At 35.8% G+C, this 24,163-nt stretch overlaps 1 protein-coding gene across 1 annotated transcript in view; it reads right to left on the minus strand.

Annotated features, from left to right (window-relative positions):
* The window catches only part of CEP135 (centrosomal protein 135kDa), a 72,636-nt gene extending 49,018 nt beyond the window's left edge, over positions 1-23,618 (minus strand). Inside the window, exons 1-10 of the mRNA XM_010859665.1 lie at positions 23,461-23,618; positions 21,768-21,958; positions 20,648-20,815; positions 17,824-17,965; positions 15,730-15,814; positions 12,053-12,181; positions 9,754-9,969; positions 6,864-6,929; positions 4,149-4,287; positions 259-482 (exon numbers count right to left, since the gene is read on the minus strand). Coding sequence (XP_010857967.1) covers positions 259-482; positions 4,149-4,287; positions 6,864-6,929; positions 9,754-9,969; positions 12,053-12,181; positions 15,730-15,814; positions 17,824-17,965; positions 20,648-20,815; positions 21,768-21,958; positions 23,461-23,573 — 1,473 coding nt within the window. The 5' untranslated portion in view covers positions 23,574-23,618. The remainder of the gene's footprint in view (positions 1-258; positions 483-4,148; positions 4,288-6,863; positions 6,930-9,753; positions 9,970-12,052; positions 12,182-15,729; positions 15,815-17,823; positions 17,966-20,647; positions 20,816-21,767; positions 21,959-23,460) is intronic.
* Between the last annotated feature and the right edge of the window lie 545 nt (positions 23,619-24,163).

Below are 24,163 nucleotides of genomic sequence, written 5' to 3' on the forward strand. Positions count from 1 at the left end.
GGAGGGATGGGGTGGGGAGGGAGGAGGGAGGAGGGTTCAGGATGGGGAGCACGTGTATACCTGTGGCGGATTCATTTTGATATTTGGCAAAACTAATACAATTATGTAAAGTTTAAAAATAAAATAAAATTTAAAAAAAAAAGAAAAAAAGACTTCTTAAAATAAGTATGAATAACATTACATTATTACAATAATAAATCAAAAGTTTGCTCATAAAGATCTTTCTTGCCTTATCAAACACTCACAAAGAGGTATTACCTTTTCTAGTGTTTTAAATACTGGCGTTTTTTCACATGTAGAATGACTTCTAGAGCAAGATCTTCGCTGTATTATATGTTGGAGTTTTTCTAGTTCTTTCTTATAAAAATCTCGTTCATCTTCTATACCTTTCAGAAATGTATCTAAACGAGAAGGTGACTTGTCTCGTCGTTTTATTCCGTGTTCTAGTCTCATCCTCTCAACTTCCACAGTAAGTTCTCTTTCTGCAAATTAAAGTAATAAAATCTTAAAACAATGCTGCATATAAAATGTATAATCAGCCAAATAAATTATATCAATAATTTTTACAATGAAAGCTATTAAAAATCATTAGCTGTTTTGCATATCACCTACAACTGCCAAATATCAAAGAGGTAAGTGCTGAAAGAGAAAAAAAAAACCCAAAATTATATTAAAAGTTTAAATAAAATCCAATAAGTCAAGTCCTGCTTTTGTCATATACAAGTCTGGGTACTATTTAGTATATTACCCAGTGAACAATAAATTATCACATGGTACTTACTCTCTGGTGACCTGAAAATGCACTAAAAGAAAATTTACCTGTTAAAACTGGTTATAATATGAGTGACTTTAACATTAAGCTTAAATTTAACATAGTATACACAAAACAACTAGTCTTTCCTCAAATAAGCACAATTATTAACTTTTACCACAGAAATTACCTTTTCAGGAGTCACAAGTAGCCTGTGCACGTGCATGCATGCTAAGTCGCTTCAGTCGTGTCTGACTCTTGGCGACCCCATGGACTGTAACCCACCAGGCCCCTCTGTCCACAGGATTCTCCAGGCAAGAATATTGGAGTGGGTAGCCATGCCCTCCTCCAGGGGATCTGACCAACCCAGGGATGGAACCCCCATCTTTCATGTCTCCTGCACTGGCAGGCAGGTACTTCACCTCTAGGACCACCTGGGAGGCCAAAAATTGCCTAATATTGGCAATTTTGTATAGCTCAATCTAATTTAACTGACGTTCTTTACAATTCAAAAGCATGAAGTGATTTTCAAGACATATTCCAATTCACTTACCATCTTCTTTCATCCATTTGACAGATAATTATTGAGCATTTACTGTATGTCCAGCATGAGCTAAGAATACAAGTACGAAAAACATGTCCAAGGTCAAATAATTATTCTAATTGTAGCAGGGCAAGAGCCACAAAAGAACAGCATGCAATACAATCCAGAGGATGAATAGCAGAATTCATTCTAAAGAGTGACCAGAGAGGTTAAGAAAGCAAGAGAGCTGAAGGAATGGGCAAATGCCTTAAATGGTAAGTCAAATAAACTGATGAATGAAAAGTGTTCACTGCATTTAGTATAATGGAGGTGACTGGTGACCTTAACGAGAGCAGTTTTATTGGTGAAGTAGAAGGAGAGAAGCAAACTGGAGTGGACTGAGGTGGTAAATGGAGAAGGAAACGGCAACCCACTCCAGTATTCTTGCCTGGAGAATTCCATGGACAGAGAAGCCTGGTGGGCTGCTGCCTATGGGGTCGCACAGAGTCAAGACACAACTGAAGCAACTTAGCAGCAGCAGAGGTGCTAAAGCATAGACAGTGATCAAGCAGAAAAGCAGGTATGAATGACTTTTTAAGATGTAAAAGCTATAATGAGGAGGAAAGAGTAGCTGGATAGGAATGGGTCACAGTTTTTGCTTTAGAATGGGAAAAGGGAAAAGCATGTTTGAATACCAATGGGGAAAAAACAGTACAAAGGCTAACGTTATCAAAAAGAGATAATATGTAGCATTTTAAAATGAGAGAGAATGGGACCTAGAGAACAGATGGAGGCAGTGGCCTATCATAAAAGCCAAATGGCTCCACTCTAACAGGGAAGATAAGGGTGGACAGGTTAAAGATCTGGGGACACGAAACATGGAATGCCTCCCTGACGGCTTGTTCTTTTAGCAAAACTGGAGGTAAGATCATCTACTCAGAATGGGTTTACTGAGAATGAAAAATACTTGAATATGTTCCCTGCAGAGTAGGAGATCAAGCTGTAAGGAATATAGAGTGAGATCTCCACACCTCACTGAAGGGGGCGCTGTGGTTCAGGGCCATGTAACTTCCAGTGCTATTGCTACTGTCTGGGGCACATGCTTGCTCCTTGGAAGAAAAGTTATGACCAACCTAGATAGCATATTCAAAAGCAGAGACATTACTTTGCCAACAAAGGTCTGTCTAGTCAAAGCTATGGTTTTTCCAGTGGTCATGTATGGGTATGAGAGTTGGACTAAAAAGAAAGCTGAGTGCCGAAGAATTGATGCTTTTGAACTGTGGTGTTGGAGAAGACTCTTGACAGTCCCTTGGACTGCAAGGAGATCCAACTAGTCCATCCTAAAGGAAATCAGTCCTGAATATTCATTGGAAGGACTGATGCTGAAGCTGAAACTCCTACTTTGGCCACCTGATGCGAAGAGCTGACTAATTGGAAAAAGACCCTGATGCTGGGAAAGATTGAAGGCAGGAGAAGAAGGGGACGACAGAGGATGAGATGGTTGGATGGCATCACTGACTCAACAGACATGAGTTTGAGTAAACTCTGGGAGTTGGCGATGGACAGGGAGGCCTGGTGTGCTGCAGTCCATGGGGTCACAAAGAGTCAGACAACTGAGTGACTGAACTGAACTCAACTGGGGCACATGCAAGCAGTGCTTAGCTGCTCACGTGTAAATGTTTTAGTTGATCCATGGCTGGATTTTGGGTAGGAGGATGCATTCAAAACACAAAGAAACAAGGGAGTTTCAGGTATGTCAAAGATTATGCTGAAACGGCAGGATAGAGATAGCATGAAAGAAGTAAAATTGCAAACTTTCAAATGTAGGCCTAAGCACTTTAATAATATATGAACTCATTTAATCCTCATAACAACCTTTTGGGTTAGGTGCCATCTTAACCACACAGATAGGGAAACTGAAGCAACGTTAAGTAACATGCTCAAGTCATACAGCTGGTTAAGCAGAGAAGGGGTCAGATAGATTATCCCCATAGATGCTGAAGAGCCCAGGATACAGCATTTTCTTAAAATAGCACACTGGCTTTCCTTCACTTTCTCAGACACATGGAGTTTGATGGTACCAGGATTCTACACTTGCCATCCCCTCTGCCTGGAAAATTGCCCCAGATTGTCATATGGCTTGGTGTCCATCACTAAGCCTTTTGATCAGCTGATCTCTAGCATACCCTCCCAGTTTATTTAATACCCTTACCATCTGAAATTGATTTCTTCACTTATGTGCTACCAGTTTGTCTCTCTGACTAGATTATAGCCTCCACAAGAGCAGTGGGCCTGTGTATCTTGTTTACCTTATACATCCCAGCACTACAGGCTCATAAACATTTGTCAAATGAATGAATGAATGGATTCTTACATGTTTCTTAAACCAATTCATTTAGGATAAGGTACCTGGCAGAAAGTTAGCCTGTTTCAAGTGTGTGTGTGTGTGTGTGTGTGTGTATGTGAAAGTTAGCCTATTTCAAGTGTGTGTGTTTGTGTGTGTGTACCTGAAGGTGATAAAACTGCATTTACTTAAAATGATTCTGTACTTCAATTTCCCACTATTTCATAATGGTCTTCCTCATAGTCTTAATTCTATTATCATGTGACTCAAAGAAAGATAAATTTACATTGGAAAATATTCAACCGGGGTTCCCTGTACCAACTAGTCAGAATATAAAAGGTTCCTGTAAGGTTCTTGAGGGAGACAGATTTTCTACTATATCTCAATGCCTAGTCTGGTTTCTGATACACAGCAAACACTCAACAAATATTTATTGAATGAATGAATGAAAAAGAAACATCATCTACTGCTAAAAATAAAACATTAAGAGGAAATCACACTTTTTAAGTTATTAACATTTTATATTTTACCTGTAACTGCAAAACTTTCAATTTTTTTGTTAAGTCTTTGCTTTTCTTGTTCAAGCTGATGAACAACAGTTTCCAGGTCTGATTTTATAAGGAGTTCATCACTCAGCCTCTCCTTTTCTTTATGACATAAGCTTAATTCCTGAAAATTTTAATACTAAAATTAAGATTTCTAGCAACTTTACAAAACATGAAAACACATTTATTTAAGAGTAATTCACATACATACACTTTTAGTCAGTCAAATATATACCATTTCAATTAAAGTTAATTCTCAATTGAGGCTAAAAGCATCACAAAACCCAAACTCAATAGTGCTCCCTTCTAAAGTAGTAGAATTATTGGATTTTATTTTCTTTTAATTTGTTTAGCATATTGTCTTTCAAAAAAGTGAATATGACTTGTTCAATAAAAAATTTTAAAGCTTTTTTATGTTTAAAGAAAAGCAAAAGTAAAGACAGTGCTCTAAGACTACCACAAGTATATATAAGCACAGGGTTACTCTCAGTCTCACCTGCACAATGGGGATAAGACCAGCACCTGGACACCGAGGATTCATCTATGAATGATTCATCTATAGATTCATCTATGGATGATTCTACAAATGTGAAACACTCCGTACAGTGTCTAGCACATGGCAAGTACTTAATAAATGTTAGCTAATAATATCGGAGAAGGCAATGGCACCCCACTCCAGTACTCTTGCCTGGAAAATCCCATGGACGGAGGGGCCTGGTAGGCTGCAGTCCATGAGGTCACACAGAGTCGGACACGACTGAATTGACTTAGTAGCAGCAGCTAATAATATTGTTAACATTTATCTTAAAAATACATAAAATGTAACACCAATGGAAAAAATAAGAAAGGTCAGAAAGTAACTACATCTTGCTGTCAGGCAACAATATTGAAACTTGGTCACAGTTCTGAGACAGTATTATAAATCACATACAACTGCAAACAGTGTGCATTACAAACAGCAGTGAACAAACAGCAAAAATCCCTGTCCTCACGGAGCTTACACTATAGTGAAAACATCATCAAAACATCTATTTTACATTTTCTGACTTTATGGGACAATTTTACGTATCTATGAAACTCAAGAGTGGGCAACATCTAGTAGGTTTAGCTAATGTTTAGCAGTGTTCAGCTGAACTGACTACCTGATAAAGCAGTTGGATGAAATAGAAAGTCATTGTGATACGCTGTTCATAGTGAACATACAAAAACCAGTTACTGAACACCTAACTGGTGTTATGGCTCAGTTATGAGCCAGTGTATCACAAAAGGCTTCGCTTAATTTGCCTCATGACTGCCACCAGAATATTACCACTAGACTGTAAAAAGAGTATAATTAATGAGAAAACTTGGAAGTTAGTACTAGTCTTTGTTTCCAATATTAATGGAGACTCATCCAATTTAACAGGCTATTAAAAAATTCTCAATAATCTATCAGGTGACCACCTAGGAATTTCTACCTGTACGCAAGACATTCTTTCTGCCGGTTCTAGACTATAAGATTACATCTAGGTTAGGCTAAATCCAGGTTTATGCTGGGATGATTACTAGTTGTCTCATTTGAAGACCACAAGAATGAACAAAATGACTAGTAAGATGGTTTGTACTGCCAAACAAAATAATTAAAAGAAAACTGAGTCCTTTTTAATAAAGGTCAACAATTTTATCAAGTAATTATCAGTTTTTAGTTTTAATAGTAAACTGATGAGTCATGAAGTCATTTAAATAATATAAAATTCCTAACAGGCTTTCCAAATTTGAGTGTAACTTGCTACCTATTATATATGAGATTAAAGAAGTATACAAATATACATACTGACTGAAATAAGTCAGAGAAAGACAAATATCATATGGTGTGGCTTATATATGAAATCTAAAAAATGAGTACAAATGAATTTATCTACAAAACAGATACACAATTATAGATGTAGCAAACAAACTAACGGTTAGCTGGGGGTAAGCAGGGAGAGGGATAAACTGGGAGACTGGGAGTGACATATACATACTATTATATATAAAATAGAAAATTAATAAGGACCTACTGTATAGCACAAGGAACTCCACTGAATACTCTGTAATGGCCTATATATATATATATATAAAAGAATCTATAAAAAAGAGTGGATACATGTATAACTGACTCACTTTGCTGTACGTCTAAAACTAACACAACATTGTAAATCAACTCTATTACAATAAATTTTTTTTAATCTCTAGAAATATAAAAAAAGAATTATAAAATATAAATGTAACCAAATATATAATACAATGGGATATTACTAGCCATAAAAAAGAAGTAATGATACATGCTATGATACGCATGAACCTTGAAAACAATGGGTTAAGTGGAAGTCACACATAAAAGGTTATATATTGTATAATTTCATTTACATAGAATATCTAGAATAGGCAAATTATAGATTACAGAGACAGAAAGCAGATTAGTGGCTGTCAGAGGTTGAGCAGAGGAAAATGAGGAGTGACTGCTAATGGGTATGAGGTTTCTTTTTGGAGTGATTAAAATGTTCTGGAATTAGTAGTGATGGCTGCACTACTTTGTATCTATACCAAAACCACTGGACTGTACACTTGAAACAGTAAACATTATGATAGGTAAATTATAATTAGTAAACAAAAAAGTAAAATAAAACATAAAATTTTTCTTAATGAAAATTCTGGCAATTCAATACAAAACCTACTCACCAGTTGAAGTTTTCCCATTGTTTCTTCAAGATTTCGCATTTCAGAAAGCTTTTTTTTAATCTCTTTCTAGGAATAAAAAGCTTATTAGGTACATACCTAAAAGTCAAGAAAACTTAACACTAAGTGACAGTGAAAATGAAGCCAAGTCATTTTTGAGTAATTCATGTTCTCTGTCATCAGGGGGAGCAAAAGTTTTAGCCAGCTCTATGCCTCAGTTTCAATGAAGAGGAGGCAAAGTTTAGGTTTCTCTTCAATTTCTGGTATCCTGAATGCTTATAGGGACCTATTTGTAACATGTGCAACAAGAGAGGCCCTTGAAAATCTTCTTCTGTCTGTATAATTGTAGGACTTTCCTTGAGCCCTGGTTTTTAGGACTCCTCTTCCAGCCCTGTCATTTCCTGACTTTCCCATCCTATTTGCTCTTTCACCACCCACTACTAACACCCTGTGCTTGTGCTTAGTCGCTCAGTCGTGTCCAACTCTTGGCTACCCCATGGACAGTAGCCCACCACGCTCCTCTGTCCATGGAATTCTCCAGGCAAGAATACTGGAGAGGGTTGCCATGCCCTCATCCAGGAGACGATCAACCTGGATCCTCTAAATGGCAACTAAGAGTGCTGAATGCCAAGATTAAAATATATGACCTAACAGGAATCTTTTACTGAGCCAAGTTGTCATTCTCGACTACTTTCAACGTGACGTGTGACAGTGTTCAGTATGTTGTGCACACATGAGAGAATATGCAAAAGAAAGTGGAAAAGGAAAGCAATGAGACACAGAAATACTGCAAAGAAACTAAAGTCACAAAAGCAAAATTACAACTGCACTAACTGAGACTTCCCTGGTGGCCCAATGGCTAAGATTCCATGCTCCCAACGCAGGGGGCCCAGGTTTGATCCCTGCTCAGGGAACTTGATCCCACATGCCACAACTAAGACCTGGTAAAATAAACAATTTAAAAAAATTGCACTAATTATGTTTCCTTCATTTTCAAGGTTGTTTTGGCTATTCTGGGTCCCTTGAGATCCATATGAATTTTAGGATTTTTTTCCTATTTTTGTAAAAAAAAAAAAAAAAATCACTGGGATTTAGAGAGGGATCACACTGAATCTGCAGATTGTTTTGGGTAGTAGGGACATTCAAACAATAGTCTTCCAATCCATGAACACAGGATATCTTTCCATTTATTTCTGTCTCTAAATTCTTTCAGCAGTGTTTTATAGTTTTCAGTATACAAGTCTTTTGCCTCCTTGGTTAAGTTTATCCCTGAGATCTTTATTCTTTTTGACGCTATTGTAAACAGGATTATTTTCTTAATTTTCTTTTTGGATTTTAATATAGAAATGCACCCAGATTCTTATGCAATGATTTTGTATCCTGCAAGTTTGCTGAATTTATTAGTTCTGTTTTTTTTTTTTTTTTTTTATTGGCATCTTTAGGGTTTTCTACACATATCATTTCATCTGGAAACAAAACTTTACTTCTTTATTTCCAATTTGAATGGCTTTTACTTCTTTTTTCTTGCCTAATTCCTCTGGCCAAGACTTTCAGTACTATGTTGAACAGAAGTAGGGAGAATGGACATCCTAGTCTTGTTTCTAATCTTGGAGGAAAAGGTTTCAGTCTTTCACCACTGGGTATGATGTTAGCTGTGGGCTTTTCACTATGGCCTTTATTATGTTGAGGTAGTTTCTTTCTATTCTACTAATTAATGGAGATGACACTGTATAAGATTAATTCATTTTATTTAGTTGATATAAAATAGTGACCTTAAAACTATTAATAGGTTATACTCATGCTTGGGATAATATAAAGATTATCCAAGTATTATGCAAAACTATCATATACATACAGTTTTATGAAATCAATATCTGGATTAATTTGAAAATATCCTTTTTAAAAATTATATACCTGAAAACCTGTGGTCTAGGTATCATGTGAATTCTTCTTTCCCACCTACCCTTCCACAATTGCCTTTTACCCACTTTTCAAAAGAAAGGCAAGCTTCTAATTTCATACTATACCTCTACATATAAAAAACTTCTGAAGTACCAAACACCTGAAATGTTGGGGCTCATCAAAGCCTTTAATTAAGATGCTATTTTCTCCCATTATATCTTACTAAAAGATGTACTTTCAGTACAATTTTACTTTTTTATTTGATAAGTATTTACCAACATTTGTGCTACATCTGTCACTTTGATCCACTGACTACTAATAATTATAATAACACGTTTTACAGGAAAATGCTAACATTCTGAACCTTATAGTCACAGGATATTTTTAAATTAAAAAAATTTCAATTCATGTATTTTTAATTGCAGAGACATTTGATAGTTATCATAAAAAGATATTCAAGCATAAAATATGTTACAATAAGATACAATTTTGTGGGGATTTCAAGAAGGGTCATTTGGATTCTGCTGGTTATATTTATAAGAACAATATGACAATTTTATTTTAAGAGATCAATCTTAACAACTGATTAGAAATTACATCCTTTGCATCTATTTAAAGATGAAAAATGTTAGCTACCAACTTAAAAATGTGCAAGGACATATATAGTTTCAAAAAATACCTTTAAAGGGCTCCTGAGCACATAATGACCTAGAGGACAAACTTCAGAAGCCTGCTTATAATGTAGAGAAAGGACAGATGAAAATCTTGAATGAAAAGAGGGAGGAATCTGGAAAATTGCCATAAAAATAGATTTGCTCCAGAAAGACACACGAACAACTGGAGAAAGTGCAAACATTTAGAGCATGTAAATAACACTTAAAAAAAAACTTGAATTACAAAACAAACCAAAAGACCTGGATAGGATACCAAAAGAACTCAAGCTCACTCCTCTCTAGGAGAATTGACGAGCACCCCCATAGCCTAGAGGTACCTTTGCTTCCTCAAGTTCTTTGTCAGCAGTCTTGAGCACTTCTTCTTTGTGTCTTTCCAACTGCTGTGCTAACTGGTCTATTTCAGTTAATTCCTGGCAGAGTTTTTCATTTTTGTTACTTAAATTAACAACTTCAGATGTTACTGTTTCCTTGGTTTCCATAAGCTCTTGTATATGCTTTTCCAGATCTTTATTAGCTTGCTGAAGAAAGTCAACCTAAATTGAATTTGTAATTCATAAGTTAATAAATTGGAAAATTATCAAATACTGAACTTTCAAAATATTTCAAAATACTGTGTTTTTTAAAATACTGAAAGTTAAAACTCCAGCTATTTTACATTTTCAAATTTATATTGTTTTTATTTGTAAAACTGCTGATGTGTGGTTTAGTAAAAATATATATATGTCTTCAGTTTTCAAGCATGGAAGGAAAGGATAAGTAAGAAATTTGTGTGAACCTTTTCCCAACATAGAGTTCTAAATATATGACAAGATTACCACTATGATAATATTAGTCTGGAGTGCTGTACCACACAGAAGCCACTAGATCTGCATATGGCTACTAAGCACTTAAAATGTGGCTAGTCCAGAGGTGTGCTATAAATACAAAGAGGAGTCCAAAGACTTAGTACAAAAAAATAGTACAATATGCCAATGATATTTGACAACACCAACTACATGTTGAAATAACATTTTGGATATATTTAAGTAGATACATTATTAAAATTAATTTCACTTGTTTTGTTTTTACTTTTTTTAATTAGACTACTAGGAAATTTTAAATGACACATGTGGCTCATATCCTATTTCTACTGAACAGCACTGCTCAAGAGCTATGCTAATATTTGGGACTTAATCTACTCTGGCTACAGTTGAGGCAGCAGTGATATCTAAATGTCTAAAGATCATATGGAAACAACCTAACGTCCTTGACAGATGAATGGATAAAGATGATGCAGTGTGTGTGTGTGTGTGTGTGTACACAATAGAATATTATTCAGCCATAAAAAAGAATGGAATAATGCCATTTACAGACACATGAGTGGACCTAGAGATTATCATACTAAATGAAGTCAGAAAGAAGACAAACACCATGATGTCACTTATATGTGGAATAAAAAAAATACAAATGAACTTATTTACAAAACAGAAACAGACTCGAAGACACAAAAAACAAACTTATGGGTACCAAAGGGGAGAGGGGATTGGGGAGGGATAAATTAGGAGTTTGGGATTAGCAGATACAGACTATTGTATATAAAATAAACAAGGTCCTACCATATAGCACAGGGAACTATATTCAACAACATGTAATATAACACAATGGAAGGACTTTCCTAGTGGTCCAGTAGTTAAGAATCCACTTGCCAAAGCAGGGGACACTAGTTCAACCCCTCATCCAGAAACTAGGATCCCACATGCCACGGGGGAACTAACCCTGAAAAAGGCAACTACTGAGCCCACCAGCTGCAACTGCTAAAAGACTGTGTGCCCTAGAGCTCAAGCTTGGCAAGAAGAGAAGCCACCTCAACAAGAAGCCTGTGCGCTGCAACTAGAAAGTAGCCCCGACCGTCAAAACCAAAGCCCACGTGCAGCACAGAAGACCCAGTGCAGTTAAAAACAAACAAAAAAACATAATGGAAAAGAATATGAAAAATAATACATATATAATATGGATAACTGAATCACTTTGCTGTATATCAGAAACTAACATTCACTGTAACTCAACTATACTTCAGTTAAAAAAAAATTTCTAAAGGTCATTTGTCACGTTTCACAGAAGTCTCTTGCTCTTTCACTCTTAGGTCAAATGCATGGCAAGGCAAACTACTACATAGTTCAATAAAAACTGTTATGTTTAATTTTTATATTTATTTTTAAAATAATATTTTTTACACTATAAAAGAAATACAAATTCTGAAAATGGAGAAAATCATAGAGAAGACTATGTCACCACACAAAGATAAACCTTTATTAGTGTATTTTGGCATAGTTTCTTCTAGTGTTTTCTCTCTCTGAATGTATATACACAATTTTTAAAGCAAACTGAGGATTACTTCTTACCTTCAGTTTATTCTTTTCTTTTAAACACGTATCACTGTGGTATATCAATTCCTGCACCTCATTAAATATAAAAACAGGATTTTTCAACAGCTGTACCCAATTTTGGATACTTTGACTCTATGAAATCTTTTCTGCTATAAATACCCAAATAAACAACTCTTTCACCTTTACAAACCCAAGACCATTAAAAACACTTACAACTTTATATGCTCAGTGAAATATATAAAGTCGTTACCTGAATATTTAAATGAGCAATAAGCTTTTCGTTGGCTTTATTTCTAGTCTCCAGAGAAAGGATATCAGAGGAGCGACCCCCATCCAATGCAATCGACAGTCGTTCTATCTCTCGTTCTCTAAGTTCAATCTGAAAACATAAAGTTGTGCTATCATTTTTAAAGATATGGTTTTGAACTGAAATGATTAATACTGGACAAACGTTTATTTGAATATACTTCCATTTTTCTTATGCCCCACAATGTATACAAAAGATTAACACTCATATATGTTACTGACACATAAATGGTATTATGAGATCCATTTATACAGAGCAAAAATATACACAGAAAATCTCAACCTAAGAATTGTCAACACAGGTTTCATAAGTATTTTTACTGAAGAGATTCTTTCCAATTTTATGGTTTTTTTTTTCCTCTCCTCTAAGATTAGGCAATGTTTATACAAAAAGAAACTAAGTCCTGGAACTGAGTCTGAACTACTTCAGTGCCTGTAGAAATAACTGGGAGATAAACAAATGAATATAAAACAAAAAGGAAATGATTTGCTACTGAAATTCAGTATTAAAAAGGATATGAGGCCAGAATGAATTTGCTTTACTATTATGTAGAAAAAAACAGATATACCATCAAAAACATCACTACCAACCATGAACTCCCACCCAAGAATCTAGAAAAACACACACACACTTTCAAACTTTGGTTTTCTTTTCAAAAAAAAAAAATGAAAACAAAAACCAAGTATTCAATTTAAAAAGCAATTATTGAGCATAGTTCTAAATATACAAAGATGAATAAAACATGATCCCTTACTTTCAGAAATACACAGCTTTACAGGAAAAGCAAGAAAATAAACCAATAATTGCTTTAATATGTTGTTCAATGATACAATAATAGAAATAGGTACACAGTACCAAAGTAGTCAAGGCAATAAATAAGTCCAAAAAAGTTATAACATATGCTAGGCAGAGAAGATAGGAGGGATATTCCCGGCAGTGACAAAGAAGCACTAGGCAACACGGTATGTTTAAGGGAGCAGAAATGACTCGGTATGACTGAATTATAACATGCAAGGGAAATTAATAGTTGGAGATGAGTCCAAAGAATTAGGCAGGAACTGGCACCCCACTCCAGTACTTTTGCCTGGAAAATCCCATGGATGGAGGAGCCTGGTAGGCTGCAATCCATGGGGTCACTAAGAGTCGGACACGACTGAGCTTTCACTTTTCACTTTCATGCATTGGAGAAGGAAATGGCAACCCACTCCAGTGTTCTTGCCTGGAGAATCCCAGGGACGGGGGAGCCTCGTGGCTGCCGTCTATGGGGTCACACAGAGTCAGACATGACTGAAATGACTTAGCATAGCATAGCATAGCATATGATAAGCACTGTATACTTCACTAGGGAGAAATATTACTCAAGAGTAAAGGGTGAATGTGATAAGAACAGGACCAGAAGCAAGGAGACCTACTGTAGGAACGTATGAGAGATGATTAGAGCCTAAGAAACAGTGGGACAGGACAGAACAGAGTATGTAAGTTTAAGAACTGGCAGAACATGGTGAGTGGTATGTGACAGGCAGAGAATGAGATATATAAAGACTACAGAATGCTGGCTTGGGTGGATGCTGAAGCTTCCAATCAAAGTTGAGAATACAGGAGGAGAAACAAATGTGAGACAGAAGCTGGAAAGTTTAGCACTAGGCATATGTGTACAGACAGCATTCATCCAAGTGGAAATGCCAGTGTCAAGCTGGGCATATCAGAATGGAACTCAGCAGAAAGTGTCAGCCTGAGAGACTGGGGAGTCATCAACGTTCAGCTAATAAACTAAGAGAGTAGATGAGACTATCTGAGAAAACATGGAGAGGAGAAGTCAAAGAATCTTAGGGATCGGTGATATTTTAGGGAGCAGGCAGACAAAAGAGCAAAGACGATATTATAAGAGGCTTAAAAAAAAAAAAACAAAAACGCAAGAAAAGGAAAACCAAAAGAAAATGAAGCCACAGAAGATTTTCAAAGAGGAATGATCAATAATGTCAAATACTGCAGAGTGAGTCACGAAAATGAAGACTTAAAAGTATCTTTCTGGATGCAGCAACTAATGTCAACAGTAACTAGATCAACTTATATAGTTGGGGACAGAAGCCAACAGAAGGTTAAGAAGTGAACAGAACGTGAAGAAGTAGAGAAAGACGAGTAAGACACCCTTTAGAGAAGTATGCATGAGGGAGAAGAAGGCCTTAGTTAGCAAGAGGGGAAAGGTAATTAAAATATTTTTTAAGGGGTATTAGTGATGATGATAAAAGCATCTCCTCACAGTTCTGTTACGAAGACTGAAAAAATTCATAGCCATTAAAATGGCCATATAAGTTTGTTAAAGAATAACTGATTAAAGCAATATCCTAAGGAGAAGAGAGGGAATGGGGCCAAGTGCATGAAACCTTAAACAGGAAGAATACCATCTTACCCATTAAATCTTAAGGAGAACCTGTGAATACTGCTCATTTTAAAGGCAGAGATAGGAAACTGAAAAAGAAAATGATATCCTGAGGAGGGTGTTACAGGCCATGGAAAGAGCTTGAAGAGAACAGTAAAATCTGGAATATATGCTGAGAAGAACAGAACAAACTCCCACCAAAAAAAAAAAAACTGATAGAGAATAGAGTAGACTCAATCAATATTGATAACCACATTAAATTGGTGATTTCAATCAGAATGGTCAGGCTATTTTCTTCAAACACCTCAGCCACCTCACGGAGACAATACTGGTCAGTCTGTGTTCATAAAGTACTTAGAAAAAAATGTGATGAAAGAATGACTGACTATAAATTGAAAAATATCAATTAATATTCATCTCATATGCATATTTGATATGTTCAACATCTCTCCATAAAATAAGTTTTTTGGATGACATTACTATAATTCCTTTTAACTCCATTTTATCCAAGTGATCTTCAAAGTACTTCATAAACTTAACACTTATACCAATACATAGGTTACATCTATATTGGTATGTGCAGATTTCTTCACTCCAAAAAAACATAGTTATGTGCAGAATATGGAAAACGTGTTACCTGATTTAAACTTCAGTAAGCATATTAAGAAAGCAAGCCTGTAATTACCCAAATCAGAATTTAGCCAAGACACCAAAAGTATAAAAGAACAAAGCTTGTTCAAAGTTTTCATGTAACCCTGAATTTATTCATTCCCTTGCTTCTTTAGAAAACTGTCGTATGGGGTACCAGTGCTTATATAGAAAATATTCAATAAGCATGGCAACTCGGAAGAGTAACTTTCAAAGACATATTCAAAATGATAAAATCTACAGAAAGGGTAAAAGAAGTTTTTAAAAATACTATTATAAAGCATAGTACACTTCAATAAAATACCTCTTGAGATGGAAACAGTTAATATGTTTATAATATTTGGGGAGATAGATGATTCACCTTAAAAAAAAAAAAAAAAAACTACTATTCACCTCAATGCATAATGCAGGGAATGGACTGAAGGCTCTGAAGCCATCTAAGCCATTCCATCTATTAATTCTATTAACGAATTTACTAAAAAGAAAAGCTGTATTAAAAACTCAGGTATCAGAAATATTAAACATAACCCAATTCTATTCACAGTCACAGCACACTCACCTCAATCCCAGCTAGGCAAATAAAAAATCCTACCTGCTTGTTATAATCTCTCAGTTCACTTTCCATCATTGCTAACTTCTCTTGTAACTGGCAGACTTCTTGTTGAAGTTCTTGAATTCTGAAACATATTTATAAGTAATGTCAATATATTTTTGATAAGAAATACAAAGTTACAAAAGTGAAATTAGATACCTTCTTTTAAAAACCCTCAACTTTTGTTTCTCAGTGAGGTAGGAGGTGCTGTGCCAAAGGGGTCCCAAGCCACAGCACAGAGTACATCATCTTAGAGATTTAATTTTATAAGAACAGATACAAAACTGAGTGGTAAATAATCTGAAACTCAGATACATTATGTCTCCTACTGCATCTTGATCCTTAGGACAAATTCCTCTGGGTACTGTTGCCAATTCTTAGGTTCAGGGAACTAAGCATTGAGTCCAAAACTCACAATACTATTAAGTGAAATAAGGGACTAAATGTTTTTTGAACCCACATGACCCTGTATTTTCTAACAAACTATCTTACAATCTTAAGAGAGAAGAAAAATACTGAGAAATATCAATTTTCCAGGTAACTACAGCAAAAAAAACTACTCTTTCCTGGAACTTGTTAATTCCAAGGGAATCAAGATTTGTCTAAATCATCTGAATTATATGAATCCTAAATGTACCGTACTACATCAAACTTTGCCAAGCATTAACAAAACAAGTCACAATCACTTTCATACTGGAAAAATAAAGCCTGAAGCCAGGTTTAATTTTAAGAGAGCTTTTCCATAGGGTAGATAGAGTACAGCTGAACACTGCTTGTACCTGCTATTAGCATTACTAGAACCACTACTACCCACTAATCCAGGAGTAGGAGAGCAGTACGTGTGCAACCACACTCACATATGCGTGAATGACTCTAAATAAAGTTAAATGTGCATGTGCAAATTCAACAAATAAGATAATCAAGAGACTAATGCTACCTATGATGGCTTGATAGAAAAGAAGAATATTAAGGGAAAGAAAAAGACAGAAAATGATACACGTTGTTGTTCAGTCACTAAGTCGTGTCCAACTCTTTGCGACCCCATGGACTGCAGCATCCCAGGCCTCAGTTTCTCACCATTTCCCAGAATTTTCCCAAGTTCATGTCCATTGAATCGAATACATACAGAGCCCTCTAAAACTCAGTAAATAATACTAACACATTGTCTAAGTCCTAGTTTATAAGTACCAGAAAAACAAAACACAAATATTTCATGGGTAAAGTCAAGTAAGTATATAAATACAGGTACAAAATATTGTGTGAGAATAACTGAGCTAAAGACCCTAATTAGTCCCCCAACCAATGTCTTTTTTTTTTAATTGCTATAGAGATTAATAATAAAGTAGAAAACTCTCTCATATTGTCTACATAATCTACAAAGTAAAAAGCTAGCTGCACTAACCATTTGCACTGGTGTATTCTGTACTTTACACTGTTTCTGCAGCCGTGACCAGAGAGGCCGTCACTAGTGCTCTTCTACTCCTCTGCACTGTTTAAGATGTTCTTAACGGCATTCTGTGTATCTCCCCTTGTCTCATCTTCTTACCGGGTCGTAAACGTCTCAAAAGTTGCATCTTTACATCCCAAGAACACTTACATAGCCTTTTCCAAAGAGTTTATTGAAGTTAATAATTAAAATAGAATTTACATCTGACTCCAAGTTAAGGAAACACCAACATACAGAGCCAGAGAATCATGAAGCAAGAATATCAAAGCCAGTTACAAGTCTACTCATGCTACGAGCATTAGAGAAAAATCTGAAGTAATAGAGAGTCTGTAGAAGATTTACTTGGGTGATAAAGCTGAATGTCAAAGCAACTCTACTGAAATAGGCTGTAGGTGGCACTAAATAGTTTTAAAGCAAATATAGACAGAAACCCCAGATATATGATTTACTTGAAATCAAATTTCAAAACAAGTGAAAACCTTTTATATTCAGAATATATTCAGAAAGCGTTTACTGAATGCTTGTGCAAAGTTCTATGCTACATACCAGAGATAGGCTAGTTAAGAAGACAAAACCCTACTACCAAGAAACTTAGGGCTAACCAAGTGATCATGTAACTAAAGCCAACAGAGAATTCTTTAATGCACCTGTTATCAGCCACGTGCAGGAGGTCTGCGATGTAAGGGTCATCTGGCTGAGGAACCGGATATGAACTGATTTCAGAGGGAGGGACTGGTTCATCAATCTGCATGCGCTGGCGCCTAAAAGCAATATTTCTTTTCTTGCCACCTAAAAAAAAAAAAAGTGTATTTCAAAAAACTGACAACAAAACACTGTCTTAGAATTAAATAGTTTAGAAGGCTAGCCTTTTTGTTATAAAGTATGTCTCTAGCTCTTATTACATAAGAGCCAGGTCAAATGTTTTCTCCCTTATATATAAATACCCACCTGATCTTTAACTAAACAACTCATTTCTGAAAAACTCAACAAGACATGGTTAGAAAGCAAGCTTTATTTTCTGCATGCTTGGTATATATGCCCAGATTTAATCTGTTCCTTCATGAGATGGGGACCAAACTCTGGCAAGATTAAAAGCTGAGTGTGCCTTGTTGTACATGACAGAGCTCAAGACGTCATCACCGGCAGAAAACTGTCAAATGAGAAGCTGAAGTCAATGTTAACTAAAATAAACATGTTTATTAAGCAAGGCCAAAGGAGCAGATAATTGAAACTTTAAGAATCAAAATTAGTATAGAGAAGAATATGTATCCTGAATTAATGGGGAATTTTCTTAATTATCCTTAAAACTAGTAGGTATAATTTCTTTTGATGGCTAGATATATCCCATCTTGGCCCAAACCACAAGGATAATTTACCTTTTCCAGTACCTGGCCAAGATTAGACATGTACTTGAAAAACTAACTGACCTTCACAAAGAACAAACACAACCCACAACTCTGTGTGCCTTAGAATCCTAACAAGTTTTTTTATACTCCTAACCTCTTGTTTCGGAGAAGGCAATGGCACCCCACTCTAGCACTCCTGCCTGGAAAATCCCATGGACGGAGGAGCCTGGTGGGCTGCAGTCCATGGGGTCGCGGAGAGCTGGACACGACTGAGAGACTTCACTTTCACTTTTCACTTTCGTGTATTGGAGAAGGAAATGGCAACCCACTCCAGTGTTCTTGCCTGGAGAATCCCAGGGACAGGGGAGCCTGGTGGGCTGCCATCTATGGGGTCGCACAGAGTTGAACACGACTGATGTGACTTAGCAGCAGCAGCAGCAACCTCTTGTTTTGAGGATGAAGAAACCAGGTCAAAAGTATTTAAATGGCCTGCTTGTAGTTACACAGCTGAACAAGGTAAACCACTTTCTTCCCTTATTTCCTGGTTTTCCTCCTTGGTTGCTCCTTCTCAGTTTCTTTCAAAGACCCTCTTCTTCCATCTGTGCCTTAAAAGACAATTTCCTAAGGTCTGTCTTTGGTTCTCCTCTCTTTCCAATCTATATATAATCTCACTAGTAACTCCTACCACATTCAAAGCTTCTGTTCTCAGGATATTCCAATGATTTCCAAATGTGAATCTCCATCTAGGACCATATTTCTGAGGACAGATCTACATATTCCACTGCATACTAGGAGTTTCAATGTGAATGTCCCATGGATATAACATACTCAACAAACCCTTTGTAAACGGTGGACTTCTGTTCTGTTTTCCATATTCCCTATCTTAAGAAATAGTACCAGGGCATCCTTGCCAGTGGTCTCATGGTTAAGACTAGGGGCACAGGTTTGATCCCTGGTTAAGGAACTAACATCCCACATGCCCCATGGTGCAGCCAAAAAAAAGAAAGAAAGAAATAGTATTAATATCCTCATTCATCCACTCAATCACTTCAAACAGAAATTTGGAAATTCCTCTACATCCCAAGTTTACTAAATTTATCCATCACTAAATTTTAGAGATTATACCTCCTAAATCACTCTTGATTTAGGCCCACTCTTTTCTCAGAAAATCTAATTATCCTCCTTTTTTTGTTTTCTTAATCTTCTAGTTACTTCTGAGATCCTCTCCCACATTTCCCCAGCTTTTCTGCCTTTGGCTCACACTCCTCCCTCTCCCAGCTTATTTTCTGCCATTTCAAGTCCCACAGATTCCTCCCTGATCCTGGCCTCCCAGCTTGCAATTCTTCAATTCTCAGAGTCTCCTCTTCACTCAGCTACAGGCACATAGTAACATGATTAAGCCTGGACTGTGTCACCAGATAGAACTGAGCCAGCTTCCCCGTCTTCAACTCTCTTCTGATGGCAATCTTCATTCTGACCAAATTACTACTGGTCCTCACCACGTTCTTTAATCCCTCAGTCTCTACCAAGTCTCATAATTCAGGACCTGCCTTCACCTCGTTTGCTTCCATAACATTAAGTCTCATGGTTTAGACACCTCCATGATCTGGAGATTCTTCCATCAGCTTTGAGCCTGGACAACCACTAACTCTGCATATGGCCCATCATTTCTGTTTTCTTCCTTGAGAGCTACTGAGCATAAGGCTAAGAAGAGTAAAATAAACTAAGAAATAACAAGGTATATCATTTTCAAAGTCTTTAGAGTATGAAGTATTTTTATAATTAATAATGGTGATAATAATAATAGAAAAAAGAATTCAAACTAATAATAGAGGAAATAAAACCCTAGGCACTGAGGTTAGATGACTTATACCTAAGAAGTTACTGTTAACGTAAGTTTCTCAGCACATGCATAGAAATATAAGCTGGGTCTTCAGAAATAAATTTTAAAGGTTTTGTGGCTATCCAAATACATCTTTTCAAATACTAAAGTCTAAAGCATGAATACCGAAAGTCCCATTTCAGTCGACAGTTTTAACATCTTTAAAAGATTAGATGTAAAAAAATAAATTAATTAATAAAAGATTAGATGTACATAATTTGTTTTGAGAGGGAACAGATTCACCTGGAGTTTGAACTACAGCTTGCAAATTCTTTTCTTGAAGCTGTTGAATTTTCTCATTCTTAGCTTTGCTTTCTTTCTCCATAAGTTTGAGTTTATGAACATATTGATTATTTAGAAATTTCAGATCAGCTGTTTCACGTGCACACTTTTTCAATGTGGTTTTCAACTCTTAAAATGAAAAAGATTTAAAGAGTATTTTATACATCAATAAGTCCTTCCATTCCATAAAACAAAAAAAAAGTCACAATAATTTGAAAGGCTCCACCTGATTCTTATATGCTTTGTTACAACATTATAACTTTTCTACCACCATTAACAAAATTGCAAATAAGTCACTAAGCACAAAAAGGAATTATATTTTTCTTCTGTGGTGAGCCTAATATGAGCTTTTGATCCAGTAAATTGGATAGGAAGCTAAGGGATTATCAATTCATGCCAAATATTAGCCAGGGCTTTCTACTAAATACAAGAAGATTTTATAATAAGTTAGCCATATAATTTACCCTTTGCCTAGTACCTCTGAAATCATTCTATCTTCTAGATCAAAAACAGGGTATAAAAGAATCAGAACAATAGATATACGGCTTTTTCTCAGAAACACAGAAGTTGTTATAAGAACATTTTTCTTCAGTACCAGTATTTAATATTTTCTACAGCAACTTTTGGGCTTCCCAGGGGCCACAGTTGGTAACAGTTGGTAAAGAGTCTGCCTGCCAATGCAGGAGACACAAGAGATGCGGGTTCAATCCCTGGGTTGGGAAGATCCCCTGGTGAAGTAAAAGGTAACCCACTCCAGTATTCTTGCCTGGAAAATTCCATGGACAGAGAAACTGATGGGCTACAGTTCACAGGTTCACAAAGAGTTGAACACAACTGAGTGCACACCACCACCATTACAGCAGTTTTAATTCTAAAAATTTAATCCACATTCAGTGAAGATGAATATAGTTGTGGAATGCAGATTTATTTTTCTTTTGGGAGCTCTTCAACATACCCTATATTTCAGGAACTGTCAGTAGGAAGACTATCACATTTTCTAATCAATAGTTTCAAAGGTGGACTAGGATTTCCCACATATAAAATAAAAAGGGCAAAAATTTCAAAAGTCACAAAAATTTACCTTTAATATGTTGACCTGATTGTTCTCTCAGTTTCATTAATTCCAGGTATAATTCATTATTTTCCTTACTCAATCTTGCATTTTCAAGTTTATAAGGTTCCAATACAAAATCAAAATTGGCACTCTCTTTTTCAGCTTTCACAGCAGATAATTTTGATTTCCGAAGACTTTCTGTTGTATGAACTAGATCACTAATATTGAATGGAAAATGCAAATACAAGGAAACATTCTATTAACTTTTAATAACTAAAAACAGATTTCTAAAAAGACTTAAATGTTAATACTGAGATCAAATCGAAAATCAGACATACAAAAACAAACACTAGAGGTCTTTTAAGGTACTAGGAAGGTCTCAAAACTTTCCTGGCATAATTAAGAAATAAAGCATACATACATAAGCAGAATCACCTTTCAACCTGGTCTCACTCATCCCCCATGTTTAATTAGTCACCTGATCCTGTGGAATCTGTGAACCTTATTTGGTCATTTAACATTTACTGAATGCCTGCTACACACTAAGTGTCAGGGATGCAACAAACACGGATCAGTTCCCTACCTCTAAGAACATAGATGAACCGAATATTCACTACATCAACATTTACTGGGCAGGGAACATGGTAAAGAACCCACTGACAAGGAGTTTATATCCTACTAACAATCTGTCAAAAGTTACAGTACTATGTGATAAACTCAATAAATATTTTAGTGCGGACCATGTGTTCAGCCTCTCCTAGGTATGGCAGTGAAACAGTCAGTCTCTAGTTTCTTGGACTCTGCATTCTAATGGGAAGGTAAAACAAATTTCCAACAATAATAACAGCTAAGGTAACGTGCAGCATATGTGACAGACAGCTGCAGGCCACACAGCTAACTGAGCATAAAGACAAAGCAGGAAGGAGAGGAAAAAGAGACTTTACAGGCAGATAGAACAGCACATGGAGAGACCAAGGGTGAGAGCGAACATGTGTTCAGGAGCTTCAGGTGGTTCATACAGGGAAGGTGAAGGGAGTGTAAAACCACTGGGGAAAATGCATGTCAGTTTCTTGGAAAGTTAAACATACTTCCACCCTATACTTTTGAATTGCTGACCGAGAACTAGATCATGAAGGATTCTGGAGGCCATACTAGAGACCACAAAGTATCTTTCATCCATTTGCTTCTTTTCATCATTATCACATACAGTCCTACTGCAAAAACTTCCTAGACCATTTCTCTGCTCTAGTTAGTCTCAAATCACAGTAATAGGATTTATGTGGAAAAGAATAAAAATAACAAAGAATCTTTCAGTTTAATTAACATGTTAACAGCTAAAGTCATGATCAACCACCTTAGAGAAATATTATAAATGCGTAGCAATTAAAGACCAGTGACTAACATAATATCATGTCAACTGCATTTCAATAAAATAAAAACCAGTGAATAAAGCAGCTACAGAACTCCTAACTAGATCAGAAAATCACATTAAAAATTGTACTTTTACTCACAGACAAAACTCTCAGAAACATTTACTTTAAATAGTATAGTGTGAATGGTGACCTTAGAGTTCTGCAACATGGAGAAGAGAGAAGCTTCAGATGCTTTAAGGACTTTTAAAAAGTCTACCTATTTCTGTACTAAAGCATGAAGCTCAATCAGAAACTAGATAAATAGGATTCAGGGTCACACAGGTTTGCAACAGTCTTTTCATCTTTACCTGAAAAGTTTTTCTACCAAAGGTATACAGTCCACTGTCAGAGTCTGGCGGTATCCCAACTGATCCAATCTTTTCCTAATATTAAGATACTTTCTTTCTGCAGCTGTAGTCATCTTGTGTTCCAAACTAGGTTTATTCACTTCCAAAAATTAAAATCCTATAAAAAAAGAGTGAACATTATTCTATTATCAGTTACTATTATTATTTAATGTTTTAAAAAAAGATTATTTTAATATGAAGCAATTATTTTTTGTTTCTTTTCAGGCAGACAGCCCTCTAGAATATTTAGATTGATTTAAATCCAATGCTAATGATATCCATGTTGCTGCATTAAAATAAATATCCCCTCATAAACTTAATATGCAGAAGTTAAAACAATAAAACCGCTAGAAAAAAGAAAGAAGAATATTTTTCCAAGCCTGAGATAGGCAGAGAATACTTAGAGAAGCCTCTTTAAAATTTTTCTTTTAAATATAAAAGAGAAACTTGATAAATTGGATTTCTTCAAATTAAAAATGTCTGCTCATCAAAATACATCCTTTTATTTGACAAAACAAAAACTTAAAAAATTAGGAGAAACATATTCATAATATCTAACAAAGGATTTGTATATAAAATACAGAAAGAACCCTTACAATTAATAAAGACAACCCAATAAGAAATGCAAGGCTAAGATTTGCAAAAGATATCTGAATGAGAATAA

The sequence above is a fragment of the Bison bison genome, unplaced genomic scaffold (genome assembly GCF_000754665.1).
Source record: "Bison bison bison isolate TAMUID 2011002044 unplaced genomic scaffold, Bison_UMD1.0 scf7180017864458, whole genome shotgun sequence".
Taxonomy (NCBI): Eukaryota; Metazoa; Chordata; class Mammalia; order Artiodactyla; family Bovidae; genus Bison; species Bison bison.